The 22,902-nt window shown below is 47.9% G+C and overlaps 1 protein-coding gene across 3 annotated transcripts in view; it reads right to left on the bottom strand.

The window, feature by feature from the left end:
- AREL1 (apoptosis resistant E3 ubiquitin protein ligase 1) overlaps positions 1–22,902 on the bottom strand; it is a 57,953-nt gene that overhangs the window by 12,616 nt on the left and 22,435 nt on the right. For all 3 annotated transcript variants that reach the window (XM_088447487.1, XM_088447488.1, XM_088447489.1), the window contains exons 12-16: positions 22,766–22,875; positions 13,023–13,202; positions 10,434–10,559; positions 6,830–6,959; positions 6,697–6,755 (exon numbers count right to left, since the gene is read on the bottom strand). In XM_088447487.1, the coding sequence (XP_088303613.1) occupies positions 6,697–6,755; positions 6,830–6,959; positions 10,434–10,559; positions 13,023–13,202; positions 22,766–22,875 (605 nt within the window). The remainder of the gene's footprint in view (positions 1–6,696; positions 6,756–6,829; positions 6,960–10,433; positions 10,560–13,022; positions 13,203–22,765; positions 22,876–22,902) is intronic.

Raw genomic sequence — 22,902 nt, 5'->3', positions numbered from 1 at the left:
GCAGATCGTCCATCCATAATTTAGCCAGCATGGGGCAGCTTCATATATAGGTTCCTGTACATCTATCAGTACTGACTGCAGATCGTCCATCCATAATTTAGCCAGCATGGGGCAGCTTCATATATAGGTTCCTGTACATCTATCAGTACTGACTGCAGATCGTCCATCCATAATTTAGCCAGCATGGGGCAGCTTCATATATAGGTTCCTGTACATCTATCAGTACTGACTGCAGATCGTCCATCCATAATTTAGCCAGCATGGGGCAGCTTCATATATAGGTTCCTGTACATCTATCAGTACTGACTGCAGATCGTCCATCCATAATTTAGCCAGCATGGGGCAGCTTCATATATAGGTTCCTGTACATCTATCAGTACTGACTGCAGATCGTCCATCCATAATTTAGCCAGCATGGGGCAGCTTCATATATAGGTTCCTGTACATCTATCAGTACTGACTGCAGATCGTCCATCCATAATTTAGCCAGCATGGGGCAGCTTCATATATAGGTTCCTGTACATCTATCAGTACTGACTGCAGATCGTCCATCCATAATTTAGCCAGCATGGGGCAGCTTCATATATAGGTTCCTGTACATCTATCAGTACTGACTGCAGATCGTCCATCCATAATTTAGCCAGCATGGGGCAGCTTCATATATAGGTTCCTGTACATCTATCAGTACTGACTGCAGATCGTCCATCCATAATTTAGCCAGCATGGGGCAGCTTCATATATAGGTTCCTGTACATCTATCAGTACTGACTGCAGATCGTCCATCCATAATTTAGCCAGCATGGGGCAGCTTCATATATAGGTTCCTGTACATCTATCAGTACTGACTGCAGATCGTCCATCCATAATTTAGCCAGCATGGGGCAGCTTCATATATAGGTTCCTGTACATCTATCAGTACTGACTGCAGATCGTCCATCCATAATTTAGCCAGCATGGGGCAGCTTCATATATAGGTTCCTGTACATCTATCAGTACTGACTGCAGATCGTCCATCCATAATTTAGCCAGCATGGGGCAGCTTCATATATAGGTTCCTGTACATCTATCAGTACTGACTGCAGATCGTCCATCCATAATTTAGCCAGCATGGGGCAGCTTCATATATAGGTTCCTGTACATCTATCAGTACTGACTGCAGATCGTCCATCCATAATTTAGCCAGCATGAGGCAGCTACGTTTATAGGTTCCTGTACATCTATCAGTACTGACTGCAGATCGTCCATCCATAATTTAGCCAGCATGGGGCAGCTTCATATATCGGTTCCTGTACATCTATCAGTACTGACTGCAGATCGTCCATCCATAATTTAGCCAGCATGGGGCAGCTTCATATATAGGTTCCTGTACATCTATCAGTACTGACTGCAGATCGTCCATCCATAATTTAGCCAGCATGGGGCAGCTTCATATATAGGTTCCTGTACATCTATCAGTACTGACTGCAGATCGTCCATCCATAATTTAGCCAGCATGGGGCAGCTTCATATATAGGTTCCTGTACATCTATCAGTACTGACTGCAGATCGTCCATCCATAATTTAGCCAGCATGGGGCAGCTTCATATATAGGTTCCTGTACATCTATCAGTACTGACTGCAGATCGTCCATCCATAATTTAGCCAGCATGGGGCAGCTTCATATATAGGTTCCTGTACATCTATCAGTACTGACTGCAGATCGTCCATCCATAATTTAGCCAGCATGGGGCAGCTTCATATATAGGTTCCTGTACATCTATCAGTACTGACTGCAGATCGTCCATCCATAATTTAGCCAGCATGGGGCAGCTTCATATATAGGTTCCTGTACATCTATCAGTACTGACTGCAGATCGTCCATCCATAATTTAGCCAGCATGGGGCAGCTTCATATATAGGTTCCTGTACATCTATCAGTACTGACTGCAGATCGTCCATCCATAATTTAGCCAGCATGGGGCAGCTTCATATATAGGTTCCTGTACATCTATCAGTACTGACTGCAGATCGTCCATCCATAATTTAGCCAGCATGGGGCAGCTTCATATATAGGTTCCTGTACATCTATCAGTACTGACTGCAGATCGTCCATCCATAATTTAGCCAGCATGGGGCAGCTTCATATATAGGTTCCTGTACATCTATCAGTACTGACTGCAGATCGTCCATCCATAATTTAGCCAGCATGGGGCAGCTTCATATATAGGTTCCTGTACATCTATCAGTACTGACTGCAGATCGTCCATCCATAATTTAGCCAGCATGGGGCAGCTTCATATATAGGTTCCTGTACATCTATCAGTACTGACTGCAGATCGTCCATCCATAATTTAGCCAGCATGGGGCAGCTTCATATATAGGTTCCTGTACATCTATCAGTACTGACTGCAGATCGTCCATCCATAATTTAGCCAGCATGGGGCAGCTTCATATATAGGTTCCTGTACATCTATCAGTACTGACTGCAGATCGTCCATCCATAATTTAGCCAGCATGGGGCAGCTTCATATATAGGTTCCTGTACATCTATCAGTACTGACTGCAGATCGTCCATCCATAATTTAGCCAGCATGGGGCAGCTTCATATATAGGTTCCTGTACATCTATCAGTACTGACTGCAGATCGTCCATCCATAATTTAGCCAGCATGGGGCAGCTTCATATATAGGTTCCTGTACATCTATCAGTACTGACTGCAGATCGTCCATCCATAATTTAGCCAGCATGGGGCAGCTTCATATATAGGTTCCTGTACATCTATCAGTACTGACTGCAGATCGTCCATCCATAATTTAGCCAGCATGGGGCAGCTTCATATATAGGTTCCTGTACATCTATCAGTACTGACTGCAGATCGTCCATCCATAATTTAGCCAGCATGGGGCAGCTTCATATATAGGTTCCTGTACATCTATCAGTACTGACTGCAGATCGTCCATCCATAATTTAGCCAGCATGGGGCAGCTTCATATATAGGTTCCTGTACATCTATCAGTACTGACTGCAGATCGTCCATCCATAATTTAGCCAGCATGAGGCAGCTACGTTTATAGGTTCCTGTACATCTATCAGTACTGACTGCAGATCGTCCATCCATAATTTAGCCAGCATGGGGCAGCTTCATATATCGGTTCCTGTACATCTATCAGTACTGACTGCAGATCGTCCATCCATAATTTAGCCAGCATGGGGCAGCTTCATATATAGGTTCCTGTACATCTATCAGTACTGACTGCAGATCGTCCATCCATAATTTAGCCAGCATGAGGCAGCTACGTTTATAGGTTCCTGTACATCTATCAGTACTGACTGCAGATCGTCCATCCATAATTTAGCCAGCATGGGGCAGCTTCATATATCGGTTCCTGTACATCTATCAGTACTGACTGCAGATCGTCCATCCATAATTTAGCCAGCATGGGGCAGCTTCATATATAGGTTCCTGTACATCTATCAGTACTGACTGCAGATCGTCCATCCATAATTTAGCCAGCATGGGGCAGCTTCATATATCGGTTCCTGTACATCTATCTGTACTGACTGCAGATCGTCCATCCATAATTTAGCCAGCATGGGGCAGCTTCATATATCGGTTCCTGTACATCTATCAGTACTGACTGCAGATCGTCCATCCATAATTTAGCCAGCATGGGGCAGCTTCATATATAGGTTCCTGTACATCTATCAGTACTGACTGCAGATCGTCCATCCATAATTTAGCCAGCATGAGGCAGCTACGTTTATAGGTTCCTGTACATCTATCAGTACTGACTGCAGATCGTCCATCCATAATTTAGCCAGCATGGGGCAGCTTCATATATCGGTTCCTGTACATCTATCAGTACTGACTGCAGATCGTCCATCCATAATTTAGCCAGCATGGGGCAGCTTCATATATAGGTTCCTGTACATCTATCAGTACTGACTGCAGATCGTCCATCCATAATTTAGCCAGCATGGGGCAGCTTCATATATAGGTTCCTGTACATCTATCAGTACTGACTGCAGATCGTCCATCCATAATTTAGCCAGCATGGGGCAGCTTCATATATCGGTTCCTGTACATCTATCTGTACTGACTGCAGATCGTCCATCAATAATTTAGCCAGCATGGGGCAGCTTCATATATAGGTTCCTGTACATCTATCTGTACTGACTGCAGATTGTCCATCCATAATTTAGCCAGCATGGGGCAGCTTCATATATCGGTTCCTGTACATCTATCTGTACTGACTGCAGATCGTCCATCCATAATTTAGCCAGCATGGGGCAGCTTCATATATCGGTTCCTGTACATCTATCAGTACTGACTGCAGATCGTCCATCCATAATTTAGCCAGCATGGGGCAGCTTCATATATAGGTTCCTGTACATCTATCAGTACTGACTGCAGATCGTCCATCCATAATTTAGCCAGCATGAGGCAGCTACGTTTATAGGTTCCTGTACATCTATCAGTACTGACTGCAGATCGTCCATCCATAATTTAGCCAGCATGGGGCAGCTTCATATATCGGTTCCTGTACATCTATCAGTACTGACTGCAGATCGTCCATCCATAATTTAGCCAGCATGGGGCAGCTTCATATATAGGTTCCTGTACATCTATCAGTACTGACTGCAGATCGTCCATCCATAATTTAGCCAGCATGGGGCAGCTTCATATATAGGTTCCTGTACATCTATCAGTACTGACTGCAGATCGTCCATCCATAATTTAGCCAGCATGGGGCAGCTTCATATATAGGTTCCTGTACATCTATCAGTACTGACTGCAGATCGTCCATCCATAATTTAGCCAGCATGGGGCAGCTTCATATATAGGTTCCTGTACATCTATCAGTACTGACTGCAGATCGTCCATCCATAATTTAGCCAGCATGGGGCAGCTTCATATATAGGTTCCTGTACATCTATCAGTACTGACTGCAGATCGTCCATCCATAATTTAGCCAGCATGGGGCAGCTTCATATATAGGTTCCTGTACATCTATCAGTACTGACTGCAGATCGTCCATCCATAATTTAGCCAGCATGGGGCAGCTTCATATATAGGTTCCTGTACATCTATCAGTACTGACTGCAGATCGTCCATCCATAATTTAGCCAGCATGAGGCAGCTACCTTTATAGGTTCCTGTACATCTATCAGTACTGACTGCAGATCGTCCATCCATAATTTAGCCAGCATGGGGCAGCTTCATATATCGGTTCCTGTACATCTATCAGTACTGACTGCAGATCGTCCATCCATAATTTAGCCAGCATGGGGCAGCTTCATATATAGGTTCCTGTACATCTATCAGTACTGACTGCAGATCGTCCATCCATAATTTAGCCAGCATGAGGCAGCTACGTTTATAGGTTCCTGTACATCTATCAGTACTGACTGCAGATCGTCCATCCATAATTTAGCCAGCATGGGGCAGCTTCATATATCGGTTCCTGTACATCTATCAGTACTGACTGCAGATCGTCCATCCATAATTTAGCCAGCATGGGGCAGCTTCATATATAGGTTCCTGTACATCTATCTGTACTGACTGCAGATCGTCCATCCATAATTTAGCCAGCATGGGGCAGCTTCATATATAGGTTCCTGTACATCTATCAGTACTGACTGCAGATCGTCCATCCATAATTTAGCCAGCATGGGGCAGCTTCATATATAGGTTCCTGTACATCTATCAGTACTGACTGCAGATCGTCCATCCATAATTTAGCCAGCATGGGGCAGCTTCATATATAGGTTCCTGTACATCTATCAGTACTGACTGCAGATCGTCCATCCATAATTTAGCCAGCATGGGGCAGCTTCATATATAGGTTCCTGTACATCTATCTGTACTGACTGCAGCTTCTCTATACGCATGCAACACAATTTTATAGCTACAATGTTACTTTTCATAATTAGTAGATGATGGAAGACATTCTTATAGTAGGGTTCTTAGAAGACGTAGGTGACGCTACAATATTACCTACACGCTGTGCGAGTTACAAGGTCTTATCAACTCCCCAGTGTATGACATGGTTATATGGAACTGTACAGTGATTACACTGGGATTATTAGTGCATAGGATAAGTTTATGCCTGTCTCTTGTAGTACAACAGAGTAGTATAGATTTATAGTCCTCCACCTGATCCACACTGAGCACACTGAGCTGAAGCCAAGGAAATACTGCTTTCTGGCTACTGTGGGTCTGCCAGGGATTTATTACTGTCACTTCTCTATTTAGAAAACCACTTAACAAGTACTTAATATATATTTATATAGGAACGACTGCAACAGTTTTTAGCATTTGCTTTGCACATCATAATTATATCACTTGTTTGCCGTGTTATTATGATGCCACAATGTGGAAACAATAGGACGTTATTATGTATCTTAACGGAATATGAAAATAACTGTATAGACTTCAGGATTGCCCCAAATCCCCCCCCCCCCCTCCTCCCTTTCCCCTGGCATCTCTGACTTAACCCCTGCAAGGTCCTGCCCCCTGCTTCATCCTTAAGCGGTCTCTCTCATTTCCTTTATCGCACTCAGGTTTGTAAATCTTGCTCTATACTTTGTTGTTACAGAGTAGTTTTTGCATTTATAGGATGATTCCATATCTATGCTGGTCTCTTGGAGACCCAATATATCATTTTACAAAAAGGAGTGAGTGAGTGGTCCATTAAACATGACGCTTATACTGACCTCTAATTCATTCTCATCAAAGATACCGAGCAGATTGTCCGGGACAAGTTCATTCAGTCCTGAGATTAGAAAAGGTTTCAGTAGATGGCATCACCCAGCAGACACCCAAACTCGAACCACCCAACCGTATTACCTTTCAGAAAGTGCTCCACCTCCTCACGAACCTGGCTGCAGAGACGATACTGAGCCAGGAGATCCAAGTAGTATATCTTATTCTCGTTGCTGACCAAAATCTGAGAGCCCCCAGGAATGAGCTCCACCACCTGGAGGGGCAGGGAATGTCATGGAGTCAATTACTTCACGTGGTACAGATTAAGGGGGTTCAGGTAAAAGAGGAAAAATATTCTCTGTAACATACTGATCAGTGGCCATAGCGTAATCTGCCCTGTATGTAACGTACTGATCAGTGGCCATAGCGTAATCTGCCCTGTATGTAACGTACTGATCAGTGGCCGTAGCGTCATCTGCCCTGTATGTAACGTACTGATCAGTGGCCATAGCGTAATCTGTCCTGTATGTAACGTACTGATCAGTGGCCGTAGCGTCATCTGCCCTATATGTAACGTACTGATCAGTGGCCGTAGCGTCATCTGCCCTGTATGTAACGTACTGATCAGTGGCCGTAGCGTCATCTGCCCTGTATGTAACGTACTGATCAGTGGCCGTAGCGTCATCTGTCCTGTGTGTAACGTACTGATCAGTGGCCGTAGCGTCATCTGCCCTGTATGTAACGTACTGATCAGTGGCCGTAGTGTCATCTGTCCTGTCTGTAACGTACTGATCAGTGGCCGTAGCGTCATCTGCCCTGTATGTAACGTACTGATCAGTGGCCGTAGCGTAATCTGCCCTGTATGTACCATACTGATCAGTGGCCGTAGCGTAATCTGCCCTGTATGTAACGTACTGATCAGTGGCCATAGCGTAATCTGTCCTGTATGTAACGTACTGATCAGTGGCCGTAGCGTCATCTGCCCTATATGTAACGTACTGATCAGTGGCCATAGCGTAATCTGCCCTGTATGTAACGTACTGATCAGTGGCCATAGCGTCATCTGCCCTGTATGTAACGTACTGATCAGTGGCCGTAGCGTCATCTGCCCTGTATGTAACGTACTGATCAGTGGCCGTAGCGTCATCTGCCCTGTATGTAACGTACTGATCAGTGGCCGTAGCGTCATCTGCCCTGTATGTAACGTACTGATCAGTGGCCGTAGCGTCATCTGCCCTGTATGTAACGTACTGACCAGTGGCCGTAGCGTCATCTGCCCTGTATGTAACGTACTGATCAGTGGCCATAGCGTAATCTGCCCTGTATGTAACGTACTGATCAGTGGCCGTAGCGTCATCTGCCCTGTATGTAACGTACTGATCAGTGGCCATAGCGTAATCTGTCCTGTATGTAACGTACTGATCAGTGGCCGTAGCGTCATCTGCCCTATATGTAACGTACTGATCAGTGGCCGTAGCGTCATCTGCCCTGTATGTAACGTACTGATCAGTGGCCATAGCGTCATCTGTCCTGTGTGTAACGTACTGATCAGTGGCCGTAGCGTCATCTGCCCTGTATGTAACGTACTGATCAGTGGCCGTAGTGTCATCTGCCCTGTATGTAACGTACTGATCAGTGGCCGTAGCGTAATCTGCCCTGTATGTACCATACTGATCAGTGGCCGTAGCGTAATCTGCCCTGTATGTAACGTACTGATCAGTGGCCATAGCGTAATCTGTCCTGTATGTAACGTACTGATCAGTGGCCGTAGCGTCATCTGCCCTATATGTAACGTACTGATCAGTGGCCGTAGCGTAATCTGCCCTGTATGTAACGTACTGATCAGTGGCCGTAGCGTCATCTGCCCTGTATGTAACGTACTGATCAGTGGCCGTAGCGTCATCTGCCCTGTATGTAACGTACTGATCAGTGGCCGTAGCGTCATCTGCCCTGTATGTAACGTACTGATCAGTGGCCGTAGCGTCATCTGCCCTGTATGTAACGTACTGATCAGTGGCCGTAGCGTCATCTGCCCTGTATGTAACGTACTGATCAGTGGCCATAGTGTCATCTACCCTGTATGTAACGTACTGATCAGTGGCCGTAGTGTCATCTGCCCTGTATGTAACGTACTGATCAGTGGCCGTAGCGTCATCTGCCCTGTATGTAACGTACTGATCAGTGGCCGTAGCGTCATCTGCCCTGTATGTAACGTACTGATCAGTGGCCGTAGCGTCATCTGCCCTGTATGTAACGTACTGATCAGTGGCCGTAGCGTCATCTGCCCTGTATGTAACGTACTGATCAGTGGCCGTAGTGTCATCTGCCCTGTATGTAACGTACTGATCAGTGGCCGTAGCGTAATCTGCCCTGTATGTAACGTACTGATCAGTGGCCGTAGTGTCATCTGTCCTGTATGTAACGTACTGATCAGTGGCCGTAGCGTCATCTGCCCTGTATGTAACGTACTGATCAGTGGCCGTAGCGTCATCTGCCCTGTATGTAACGTACTGATCAGTGGCCGTAGCTTCATCTGCCCTGTATGTAACGTACTGATCAGTGGCCGTAGCGTCATCTGCCCTGTATGTAACGTACTGATCAGTGGCCGTAGCGTCATCTGCCCTGTATGTAACGTACTGATCAGTGCCCGTAGCTTCATCTGCCCTGTATGTAACGTACTGATCAGTGGCCGTAGCGTCATCTGCCCTGTTTGTAACGTACTGATCAGTGGCCGTAGCGTCATCTGTCCTGTATGTAACGTACTGATCAGTGGCCGTAGCGTCATCTGCCCTGTATGTAACGTACTGATCAGTGGCCATGGCGTAATCTGCCCTGTATGTAACGTACTGATCAGTGGCCGTAGCGTCATCTGCCCTGTATGTAACGTACTGATCAGTGGCCGTAGCTTCATCTGCCCTGTATGTAACGTACTGATCAGTGGCCGTAGCGTCATCTGCCCTGTATGTAACGTACTGATCAGTGGCCGTAGCGTCATCTGCCCTGTATGTAACGTACTGATCAGTGGCCGTAGCGTCATCTGCCCTGTATGTAACGTACTGATCAGTGGCCGTAGCGTCATCTGCCCTGTGTGTAACGTACTGATCAGTGGCCGTAGCGTCATCTGCCCTGTGTGTAACGTATTGATCAGTGGCCGTAGCGTCATCTGCCCTGTGTGTAACGTACTGATCAGTGGCCGTAGCGTAATCTGCTCTGTATGCAACGTACTGATCAGTGGCCGTAGCGTAATCTGCCCTGTGTGTAACGTACTGATCAGTGGCCGTAGCGTAATCTGTCCTGTATGTAACGTACTGATCAGTGGCCGTAGTGTCATCTGCCCTGTATGTAACGTACTGATCAGTGGCCGTAGCGTCATCTGCCCTGTGTGTAACGTACTGATCAGTGGCCGTAGCGTAATCTGCTCTGTATGCAACGTACTGATCAGTGGCCGTAGCGTAATCTGCTCTGTATGCAACGTACTGATCAGTGGCCGTAGCGTAATCTGCCCTGTGTGTAACGTACTGATCAGTGGCCGTAGCGTAATCTGTCCTGTATGAAACGTACTGATCAGTGGCCGTAGTGTCATCTGCCCTGTATGTAACGTACTGATCAGTGGCCGTAGCGTAATCTGCTCTGTATGCAACGTACTGATCAGTGGCCGTAGCGTAATCTGCTCTGTATGTAACATATAGCGATATATTCAGCACTTCTTCCATACTGAGAGACAGAGTATGTGTAATAATGCACTCACCTTTTCTAGCTGCCCCCCACGTCCATATTTGTCCTCAGCAAAGACCAGGTCTGTGTCAGAGACATCGTGGGTTAATAGGTAGAGAACTTTGGACTGAAAGAAGTCTGGGTCATCTGTCTCAAAGTACTGCAGAAGAAATCACAACAAGGTGTAAGGGAGCATCACATAGACAGGGAATAGAGGGAATGCAATACAGGAGGAGAGAGGGAGGGGGAGAGAGGTGTACAGAACAGGAGGCGACAGAGGTACAGAGTAGAAGGAGGAGAGAGGAAGGTATAGAATGGAGGAGAGAGCACGAGGTACAGAACAGGAGGAGGAAGAGAGAGGGAGATACAGATTGAGAGAGATGGAGGTTACAGAGCGAGAGAGTTGTACAAAAGAGGAGTGGTGAAGCGAGGTACAGGAGAAAAGGAGGAGGAGCGAGGGAATGAGGAAAAAAAAAGGAGGAAGAGGATAGGGAGGTACAGAATGAGAGAGAGGCAAAGGTACAGAACAGGAGGGAGAGAGAGAAGGAGAGAGGCAAGTACCAAATATGAGCGAGAGAGGCAGGTACAGAATATGAGCGAGAGAGGCAGGTACAGAATAGGAGCGAGAGAGGTAGGTACAGAATAGAAGCGAGAGAGGTACAGTACAGGAGAGAGGCAGGTACAGAATAGGAGCGAGAGAGGTACAGTACAGGAGATAGGTAGGTACAGAATAGAAGCGAGAGAGGTACAGTATAGGAGATAGGTAGGTACAGAATAGAAGCGAGAGAGGTACAGTATAGGAGATAGGTAGGTACAGAATAGGAGCGAGAGAGGTACAGTACAGGAGATAGGTAGGTACAGAATAGGAGCGAGAGAGGTACAGTACAGGAGATAGGTAGGTACAGAATAGGAGCGAGAGAGGTACAGTACAGGAGAGAGACAGGTACAGAATAGGAGCGAGAGAGGTACAGTACAGGAGATAGGTAGGTACAGAATAGAAGCGAGAGAGGTACAGTACAGGAGATAGGTAGGTACAGAATAGAAGCGAGAGAGGAGAGAGGCAGGTAAAGAACAAGGAAAAGGATCAAATTAATGTTTAAGAAGGGACAAAAAGGAAATTAAGCAATAAGAACATGTCTGTGATTGCTATTTAATGAAAAAGCTTTGGAACTACAGGAAGACATTGGGTAGTGCTGCAAATCATTATCTTCCTAACAGAAAATCTAGAAAGGAAAAAGGGGAAAGAGCTGATCAATACACCCTGGCTGAAGTCTGGCACAGAGGGCCTGATTCAGACCCGGTCGCAAGCGCTGAGCGCTCGCAACCGGGTCGATGGTGGCCCAGAGCGCATGCATTCGACGGAGCCGGCTCCGTTGTGTGCATGCGCGAGACCACCCGGATAGCGACGGGCAAGCCGTCGCTCCGGGTCTCGCACCAAAGGGGGCATGCTGTCGCTGTTGAGTGACAGCACGCCCCCTTTGGTGGGCGGGCCAGGGGGGGTGGCTGCCCAGACGGAGGCGTTCCAATGAGAACACCTACCGTCTGGGGGCGGCCCCACTAACATCATAAGTGATGTCAGTGGGAGAGATTCCGGCTCTGTTTGAGCCGAAAGCTCTCTGGGGTTTGCGGCAACGAGACCCTACCACAAGGGTCTCGTCGCAAGCCCGATGGTCGCGATGGTCTTGACCATCGCGACCATCTTCCTGGCCGCTTGCTATAGCTGTAGGTGGTCACCCACAGCTATGCGAGCGGCCAGGAGGCCGTTCTACAAAAAAAAAAAAAAGGACTGGCCCTGATTCAGAGCGAGCGCTCTGTCAGAGCGACCGACTCTGAATCAGGCCCAGAGACTTATCTCTGTGCCTCATAGATCCCTACTATTGTCACAGGGCCTGATTCAGCACTGTACGCAAGTTCCCCATTATCAGGAATCTGCGCGTGTGCAGAATGGGTCCTGCTAAGACGCATGCAAGCCCTTGAATGCCTCTGCCTGATTGATAGGCGGAGGCATTTAAGGGGGCGGGGTCAGACAGCGTTCCCGATAACAGGGCGGGGTCGGACAGCGTTCCCGAAAACAGGCCGTGTCCGCCCCGTTTCCCAGGAGTGGCCAGCCCAGAGACTGCGTGGACGTACGCAGTCAGCTGGGCTCGCAAAGCCGGCCAGCCTGAGTAAGCGAAAGGCTTACTCAGCTGGCCGGCCGACCACCATTGCGACCATCGACCACAGATAGTCGCGATGGTGATCCCAGCCTGCGACTTCCGTCGCAGTGCTGGGATCGCAAATGCAGCAGAGGGCGTCATACACCTCCTGCTGCCTTTGCATTATTGCAAGGATCGCAATTGGAAGGCTGGCTGTGTGCATACATATATCTATAGCCTGTGTGCAGCCTTGCAATTGCGATCCTTGCTGAATCAGGCCCACAGTCTACAGTCCTCCTCCCCCTAGTGCAAGCGGAATAAGGAGACTAGATTACTGCACCCTTATGTTGCTGACCCTGGAGACTGCGTTGCTCTCTTACATGCTAGCAGAGACCTGTCTGTAGACTGACCTGTGCATTATTAAACTAGAATAACAAGCTAGATGTGATCCCAGTGGTGTGTCTCTGGGTTTGTGGCTCTTAGGGTACCTTATAGTGCACGCGAAGTCCAATGATCTGCGCCAGGAAGGAACGGGTGAACCTGGCTCTCACCAGCTGTTCATATCCACCTCCTTGAGAAGATTCAAACAGACATTTGCCCACCACCCTGCCCGCAAACTCATACAGCTTCAGCCGTAACCCGGCCGGGCGGCTTGGATTGGGGTGTACCTAGAACAGAAGGCACAATAAGACGAGTATTAGGAGAAGGAACATCTAACATACAGGGAAAGCTCTAGTGAGAGAATAGAGAGAAGACAACACTATGGGCCATGATTCAGCAGCGATGGCAAGTGCAACTACGTAGGCAGATTGAGTGATTCTTTGCTATTGCGCGGGCGCATAAACCGCACTGCGATCGCACTACGATTATGGGCACACAGAGGAATCTATCGCAGAGTGAGTGACAGGCTGTTAGCGTTTGGGGGGTGGTGAAGGGGGAGTGGTTTTGAGAAACGCAGGCGTGTCTGTCCATTTGAACGCCGTTGCTTGAGCTTGCATAAATTAGCCACTGCGACGGCATACGGCAGCTTGAGTACTCATTGCGTGCGAAGAGACTGGCACTGCCTGCGGCTGGTCAGACAAGGTGTAAATCCTTCACGAGTGGTTGATGGTACCGATGTTTACGCAGAAAAGCGTCAGTGGACGGATATGAGAAATCAGCAGTGGGCGTCTATGTTCGGTGCGAATTCGCAGCTGCGATCGTTGCTGAATCAGGCCCTATATACAGAGAAATAACCTGTATACAACAAAGACGAATATTGAGACAATCTAATGTCATTCGCAAAAAAGAACATCAGGCGCTAGCCCAAAGGAGAGGCCCAGGTACTAGTGCAGCACTAGAGAGGTATTTGCCAACCTCACTAGCAACGAAAAAAATAACATATTATACTGTGCTTAAATACCTTTGTTGGGACATTAAATTAACCACATATAAATAAATTAGTTTTATTTAAGCAATAAACAAAGCAAAAATAAAAAGCATAACAATGTTACAACATTCTAACAGACATCTCATTAATACAAGAAAAATATAAACATACAAATACTACTTTGAACAAATTGACAGCTTGAGAAAGGCTACGGTGGTAGCCGAAACGCGTTGCTGCTCTCCTACAGATCACTGGGTATTCCATCTTTCCAGCCACCGGCTACAAACTACACTCTGGTATCCATTGCTTGCCCTCTACAAGTCTTATACAGCTACAGGGACCGGAGACAGCCGCAACACTACACTGCTCATGCAATTACACTGTGCCTGCACAGCACGACTGACACTATTCAGAGCTGCCGGCGATAGAGACCACTGGGTACTGGCCTGGACTATCGTGTATATAAGAGACCTACACAGAGAGCTAAGGTGATGTAACCAGATGTCCTTTAACAAATGAGATAAGTTTATCATACACTCTGCTGATCACACTTAGCAACGGATATGCAGGCCTACTGAGACGGACTATACATCTATCTCATAATACACAGAACTGGTTTAAACGATATACAAAATCATGTGCACATGTTGGAGAGAACCCCCAGTGAATTGTTTTTTTCCATATAATTTGCAAAAATGTTAGCTATTTTGTATCTAACAAAATCAAAGCCTGGAATCAGGATAATTAACAAGTTACCTTTCGGCTTATTGAGAATATTCTAGCTGAATATTTGTTTTTGCACTGAGGGCCTGATTCTGTAAGGATCGTACTTGCAAAGCTGAACGCAGGCTATAGATTTATGATGTACACACGCAGGCTATAGATATGATGTGTACACGCAGGCTATAGATATGATGTATACACGCAGGCTATAGATATATGATGTACGCACGCAGGCTATAGATATGATGTATGCACGTAGGCTATAGATATGATGTATGCACGCAGGCTATAGATATATGATGTTCGCGCGCAGGCTATAGATATATGATGTATGCACGCAGGCTATAGATATATGATGTATGCACGCAGGCTATAGATATGATGTATACACGCAGGCTATAGATATGATGTATACACGCAGGCTATAGATATGTACACACGCAGGCTATAGATATATGATGTACGCACGCAGGCTATAGATATATGATGTACGCACGCAGGTTATAGATATGATGTATGCAGGCAGGCTGTAGATATGATGTATGCACGCAGGCTACAAATATGACGTATGCACGCAGGCTATAGATATGATGTATGCATGCAGGCTGTAGATATGATGTATGCACGCAGGCTACAGATATGATGTATGCACGCAGGCTATAGATATGATGTATGCATGCAGGCAGCTTCGATCCTTGCAGATATGGTAATGCACAGGAGGCATCACGCCTGCTGTGCATTACTTAACCGAGCTGCGTTGTCCAACGCAGCATCGGTTAATATGCGTACCATCGGCCGGCTGCAGTGACCCATGGGGTCCCGCAGCCGGCCACCGCAGTTTACAGGAAGAGGCCAGGAAATCTCTGTCACCCGACGGAGATCCTGGCTACTTCCCTCCCCCACAAAGGCGGCGAGATGTCTCCGTTTAGGAAACGGAGGGCATCGCCACCCCCTCCCCGCCCACAAACGGCAGCAGACTGTCAATCACTGACAGTCTGCTGACAGTTTACATGCGGCCTCGTAGACCCGTTCTGCACATGCGCAGAATGGGTCTGGCGCCTGCGCAGGTTCCCGAACATCGGGAATCTACGATCACTGCTGAATCAGGCTCTGAGACCATTACACTGCACAACAATGAAAATGTTTCAGATGTGAAAATAGTTACTGCTAATTGATGTCAGCATGCAAAGAATGAATATGACATTTAAAACTCTCAGTTAGCTCTGAGTTCCGAGATATAGCCCATTTATGACGATGTAGGGGTATTCCTAGTGAAGTGGGCAGAATGGAGAGAGTCTTACCAGCAATCTGCGTTCCGCGCAGAGGGGGCGGGGCTTAATGACCCAATTAAATGAATCAGTTATTTGTCCCCTCCCCTATTCAAATATATGCGATTCACTGGATTCCCCAGACAAGATAACTGTGGTGCACTGAGTGACAGCATAGTGAGCGACTCCACCAAGACATCTCAGCAATGGGACAAAGATATCAGGGTAGGTGATCACTAGTGTTCTACAGTGACAAGAGATGCCCCAGAAGAGGAGTACGAGCGACAAGCAAAGAGAGAGCTCCCCCATGAATAGGCCACTATATTACATAGTACTTTCCTATGCTGTATGTTTGTGTCGTATGCTGTATGTTTGTGTCGTATGCTGTATGTTTGTGTCGTATGCTGTATGTTTGTTTCCTATGCTGTATGTTTGTTTCCTATGCTGTATGTTTGTTTCCTATGCTGTATGTTTGTTTCGTTTTGTGTTCTTATTTGTGATTGATTGAATTAAAACAACTGTTATTTATTTTCTATCAAGAAAATATCAGATTATTTTAAAATAGCTTTTCACTATGACTATATTACTAATGTACATACAGTATAGTATAAGTAGTGTAGCTCAAAAAATAGAGCTAGTAAAAACATCCTGAAATCATTTTAGTTTTTCTTGACCTCAAATTAGTAATGTATGACTATTTTTAGAAAGGAAACAAATTAAAAGTATTAATTTGTTGTACAGTGTTATCTGCACTTGAACTATTCAATAGAGGAGCCTGATCAGCTCCTTTTTTGATTACAGTCAATTTGTTCAAAGTAGTATTTGTATGTTATATTTTTCTTGTTTTAATGAGATGTCTATAAGAATGTTGTAACATTGTTATGCTTTTTATTTTTGCTTTGTTTTATTTATTGCTTATATAAAACTAATTTATTTATATGTGGTTAATTTAATGTCCCAACAAAGGTATTTAAGCACAGTAAAATTCAATCTAATTTCATTAACCAACTTGAAGGGTAACGGTACTGTCAAAAAATATGAGATATGGTAAGAACTTACCTTTGTAATCTCTATTTCTACGAAGTCCGTAGGGTTCCACAGGATACCTTGGGGTATAGGTGATGACGTCAGGCATCGGGCACCATAGAGTTAAGTTTTCAGCCTCCCAGGATGCACTAGGGTGCCCCTCCGATACCCCGCCCCCGAGCTAAGGCATCTCAGTTACGTACCAAGCCATAGGCCGGAGGAGGAGAAGGAAGAGAGAAAAAAGATCTGGACACACACAAGAATCACATTCTCACCAGGGGAAGATGGAAAAAACCCGGTGACAAGAGTAAAGCCCATCTGCAGCGCAGGTGCGACAGGGCAGGAGTCCTGTGGAACCCTATGGACTTCGTAGAAATAGAGATAACAAAGGTAAGTTCTTACCATATCTCATATTTTCTACATCAGGGTCCATAGGGTATCCACAGGATACCTTGGGGATGTCCCAAAGCAGTATCCTTTAAGGGTGGGGACGCTCCTGTGCTGAAAGGAGAATCCGCCGCCCGAAGGAAGCATCCTGAGAGGCAAAGGTGTCAAAAGCGTAATACCTCACAAAGGTATGGGACAGAGGACCACGTGGCAGCCTTGCAGATCTGGACTGCAGAGGTACCACGCCGAGCTGCCCACGAAGGACCCACAGACCTAGTGGAATGAGCCCTCACAGAGGATGGAACCGGAAGGCCTTCATGAAGATAAGCTTCTGAAATTGCCATACGAATCCAACCTGCCAAAGTTTGCTTTGAAGCAGGCCAACCCTTTGTACAGAAGCCATAGAGGACAAACAAGGCGTCCGACTTCCTAAACGAAGAAGTGCGGTCAACATAAATCCTTAAGGCCCGCAGGCCCGCACAACGTCCAAAGTGGCCTCACCCACTGAAAGATCAGGTGAGTTAAAAGCCGGCACAACGATTTCCTCGTTGATATGGAAACTTGAAACAACTTTGGGAAGGAATCCAGGATGAGTGCGCAGCACCGCCCTGTTCCTATGAAAAATCAGAAAAGGGGGTCAACAGGAGAGAGCCCCTAAGTCAGAAACACGTCTGGCCGAAGCGATGGCCAGAAGGAATATTGTTTTAGCTGTCAGCCATTTAAGGTTCACTGAGCCCAGTGGTTCAAACGGCGGTCCTTGGAGAGCCCTCAGGACCACAGCTAAATCCCAAGGCGCCACTGGTGGAACAAAAGGTGGCTGAATTCGAAGAACACCTTGCATAAAGGTGCGCACATCAGGGATCGCAGCAATCCTACGATGGAACCAGACAGACAGGGCAGACACCTGCACCTTCAAAGAAGCAAGACGAAGCACATAGTCTAGCCCCACCTGTAGGAAAGATAACACTCTAGACAGCCGGAACTCCCGAGGGGCATAACCTCTCGGTCGACACCACTGGAAGAACGTATGCCACACACGATGATATATCCTCGCAGAGGATGGTTTCCGAGCTCTTATCATGGTTTGCACCACAGAACTGGAAAACCCCCTGGACCTTAACATGGCCGTCTCAACAGCCACGCCGTCAAAGACAGCTGAGCCAGGTCCGGGTGAAGACAAGGACCCTGTGATAGCAGGTCCGGTCGTAGCGGCAACCGCAGAGGAATGTCCACGGATAGACTCTGAAGGTCTGAGAACCAGTGCCCTCTGGGCCACTCGGGAGCTATCAACAGGAGTGTACCTCCTTCCTGTTTGAATTTCCGGATTACCCGCGGAAGAAGGGAAAACGGAGAAAAGAGATAAGCAAACCGGAACGTCCACTGGACGGACAGAGCATCCACCAGAGACGCCTTTTCGTCTCTTGTTCGAGACCCGTACACCGGCAACTTGTTGTTGTGCTGTGACGCCATGAGGTCTATCTCTGGAAGACCCCACCTGTCCACCAGAAGTTGAAAGACGTCCTGGTCCAGAGACCATTCCCCCGGATGTACGTCCTGGCGACTGAGAAAGTCCGCCTCCCAGTTGAGGACTCCCGGGATGAATACTGCTGATATGGCCGGGAGATTGCGCTCCGCCCAGACCAGAATGCGGGACACCTCTACGAGTGCCGCCCGACTTCGGGTTCCTCCTTGTCGGTTTTTGTAGGCCACGGTGGTGGCATTATCCGACTGGACCTGCACGGGGTGACCTTGGAGAACCCAATGTGCCTGCTGGAGAGCACTGAAAACCACGCGGAGTTCCAAGATGTTTATTGGAAGCTCCTTTTCCGCCTGAGTCCACCTGCCCTGGAACAAGTGTGGACCCGTGACAGCTCCCCAGCCCCGAAGACTGGCGTCCGTTGTTAACAGGACCCAGTTCGCCTCCCAGAATGGACGACCCTTGTTGAGGTGGGTCGTCTGCAACCACCAGGCTAGAGAAAGGCGAACCTCCGGAGTGAGCACCATCGTCTGGGACTTTAGACTCTGAGGCAGTCCATTCCATTTGGACAGGATCAATTGCTGCAGAGGTCTGGAGTGAAACTGGGCATATTCCACCAAGTCGAATACTAACACCATGGAGCCCAGTAACCTCATCGTCGAGTGCAGAGACACTCGGCGACTCTGCAGACAACTGCGCACCCTCAGCTGTAAGGCAGAAATCATTTCCCCCGTCACCAAGATCCTCTGCTGTCTGGAGTCCAATAAGGCTCCGAGGTGCAGAATCCTCTGAGACGGGATAAGGGTGGACTTTTGCCAGTTTATTAACCAGGCGTGACGTTGCAGAACTGCAATCGTCAGGTCCAAGTGGCGTAGAAGGAGCTCTGGAGATCCTGCCACCAACAGAAGGTCGTCTAGGTACAGCAACATGCGGACTCCCTGCAGCCGCAGGTAAGCCGCCATGACCTTGGTGAACACTCGTGGTGCGGTCACCAGGCCAAAAGGTAATGCCCGGAACTGGAAGTGATAGTTGCGGATTGCAAACCGGAGGAACTGCTGATGGTGCAAGAGAATAGGGACATGCAGATAAGCGTCCTGTATGTCCAATGACGCCATGTAATCCCCAGGTTCCAGCGCCAGAATGATGGACCGTAGGGTCTCCATACGAAACCGCGGTACCCGCAAGGACTTGTTGAGGGCCTTGAGGTTGAGAATCGGACGGTACGACCCATCGGGTTTCTACACCAAAAAATAGATTGGAATAGAAACTCTGGCCCCTCTGGGAGAATGGAACAGGCACTATAACTCCAGCCTGGAGCATAGTGTGCAAAACCTTCCGCAGTTCCAAGGCTTTGTTCCGATCTAATGGAAGGCCGTGGTGACGAATCGGGATGGGGGCCTGTGCCGAAAGGAGAGGGCATACCCGTGAGAAACCACCTCGTGAACCCAATTGTCTGTCGTGGTTATTGACCAACACTGGGCGAACTGCAGCAGGCGGCCTCCCACTTTGGGATCCCCCAAAGGGAGGCCCGGACCGTCAGGCCGCAGGTTTGTCATCTGACTTAGGGGCCGGACGTCTGGTACTCCAGGCCTGTTTCCTGGGCTTGGCCGATTTCTTGGGTCCAGCCTGCCGGGGAAAAGACTGTGCTTTAGGCCTACCCTGGGCCCTGTAAGGCCGACGTACCCGAACGTGAAGGGACCGCAGCAGACGGGAGACATGCAGATTTGGCTGCCGCCAGCGTCGCTACAATTTTGTCCAGATCCGGACCAAATAGGACTTCTCCATTAAAAGGCAAAGCTTCTAAGCCCTTTTTGGAATCAGCGTCCGCCTTCCAAGATCGCAACCATAAGGTGCGACGAGCAGCAACAGCTGCCGAAGACACTGTTGCGTATCCTTAAAAGGCATAATATCCTTAAAAAAGGCATATTTGGACTTGGACACTGGAGGATCGTCATCCTCAATAACTAAAGCCGTGCGGACTGCCCAAATAAGGCCAGGAATATAAACCTTGGACTTAGCGTCCGACTCTTTAGTACGGAGAGGTTCTTGGTCAGATAGATCCAGAATCTCACCATCATCGGACATCACGTCGTCATCCTCATAAGACAGAGACGCCACAGGCCGCTTATGTGGCCGCAACATAGACTCCCCTTGTAACACGTCCGACAAATGCTGTACCGAACTTGTCAGTGAATTAACCCACGCAGGCTCCTGTGAAACCTGGGGAGGGGAAATAGGGAGACTGTGGGATACCATCAGTTGTCTCGGGAAACCGTGCATGGGTGACGACACCACTGACTGCTGGGACAATCCCATCTGGGAAAACGCAGGTGGCGGAGCTAACTGGTCCACTAGGGTTGTAAGCGCTTTAGCGAAACAAGCCCAGGGAGGTTCCTGTACCAGAGCCGTGACAGTAATTGGGCGCGTCAATAAATAACACTGCCGACATAGCCCATCCGCGCTCCCCTCCCCCTCCGCTATTGGTACATTGCACTTAGTACACATAAGCTGGAGAGGAAAATCACTCTCAGACATGATGGTAAGTATGTGACCCCTCTCACTCATACTCGTTAGTATAGTGGGAGAACCACCCTGCAAGCACCGCACCGCAAGGGCTTTAGCAGAAGAAGAGCAGGGACAGTAAAATGGCTGACAGTAGACATACAATGCAGAAGAAATTAATCCCTGCACTATCAGCGCTGTTCCTCAACTACACAGAGCCTGGTAGGACACAGCGCTGCATACACTGACCTTAAGCCAACGGAGGAGAGGTATGCCGGGGGACCCAGACCGCGATGCCACCGATCACAGCTTCCAGCAGCGTTCACCATGCAAAGATGGCCACCGAGGAGCAGAGAGGAGGCTGGCCTGGGTGAGGAGCGCTGCCACAGGACCAATCGGCAACGCAGAGAGGGCTGTGTGCAGCGGGGGAGGCGCCGGCTGTATACAGGGAAGGCGCGCTCCCCTGGCATGCAATTAACCCCTGGGACGCCGCAGCGCTACCGCTCAGCTGCGGTCCGCTGTCTCAGGGGGGTAGTGGAAGCACAGGTTAGTTACCTGGCTCCATGCTGCAGACAGTCCCCAGGGAGCCCCCTGCCTGAGGACTGTGGACCATGTGCTTTCAGGAGGGACCCACTGCGGGACCCCCGCTGCTTACCTGCTGCCCCTTGAATCTGGCCATGGTCCGAAATATCTTGGGTCACCACTAGCCATGACCCCAGATGCTTACCAGCATCCCCGGATCAGTACCGGCGTTCTGGTACCGGCGGGGTGTAGGGAAGACAGCATGGACGTCAGTAGTGACTGTCCATGCTGTACTTCCAGATGTGCAGCCACAGCTGCCTCGAAGAAAACTTCAGTGGCTATCCTTAGCCCCCCTCTAAACAGGTGCTCCGACTCCAAGCCGGGGACCAACGAAACTGTGATGCCTTGGCTCGGGGGCGGGTTATGAGGGGGACCCTAGTGCATCCTGGGAGGCTGAAAACTTAACTCTATGGTGCCCGATGACTGACGTCATCACCTATACCCCAAGGTATCCTGTGGATACCCTATGGACCCTGATGTAGAAATTATTTTGTTTATTTAAGATCATTATGCTGAATGTTACAATTTAGTTAAATAAATTGAAATAAGACTTTAGCCTGAATTTGGCAGATTAAAACTCAAAAACAAGGTTGCTTCTAAATGACAGCAATGTTGCTAAAGAGTGTCCTTAACCTATAAATCTATGGAAACGATCGGTGGATTGAAACAGACTGTTTTTATGTTTCCGGAGGTGAATTGTGAGCTGCAGATTTCAGGCAGAAATCATATTCCAAGTAATATGAATTAATCCAGTAGTCTGCAATAAACCAGCATTTACTGTAACACATTCATGCTCTGAAGGCAGTTATCCTTTAAAGGAAACTTATCTGGTCCTATCTCTTCCATTACAAGACACATGAAACAGAGGATTTACTGTACAATGGGGAGTTCACTCACCAGGCTCTGGTTGGATTCACTGAAACGAGTGAAGAGTTTGTTGTTTGTGTCAAATAAAACTTTACAGATCAGTTCAAACCATTCTCTGCTCGGTCCACCCCAGTCCAGAGCTGCAGACAGAACACAATAGCTGACGG

Source organism: Taudactylus pleione, unplaced genomic scaffold (assembly GCF_031769625.1).
Source record: "Taudactylus pleione unplaced genomic scaffold, aTauple2 ptg000433l, whole genome shotgun sequence".
NCBI classification, from domain to species: Eukaryota; Metazoa; Chordata; class Amphibia; order Anura; family Myobatrachidae; genus Taudactylus; species Taudactylus pleione.
The sequence above is the reverse complement of the archived record's forward strand: the minus strand, read 5'-3'. Positions and strand labels throughout refer to the sequence as shown.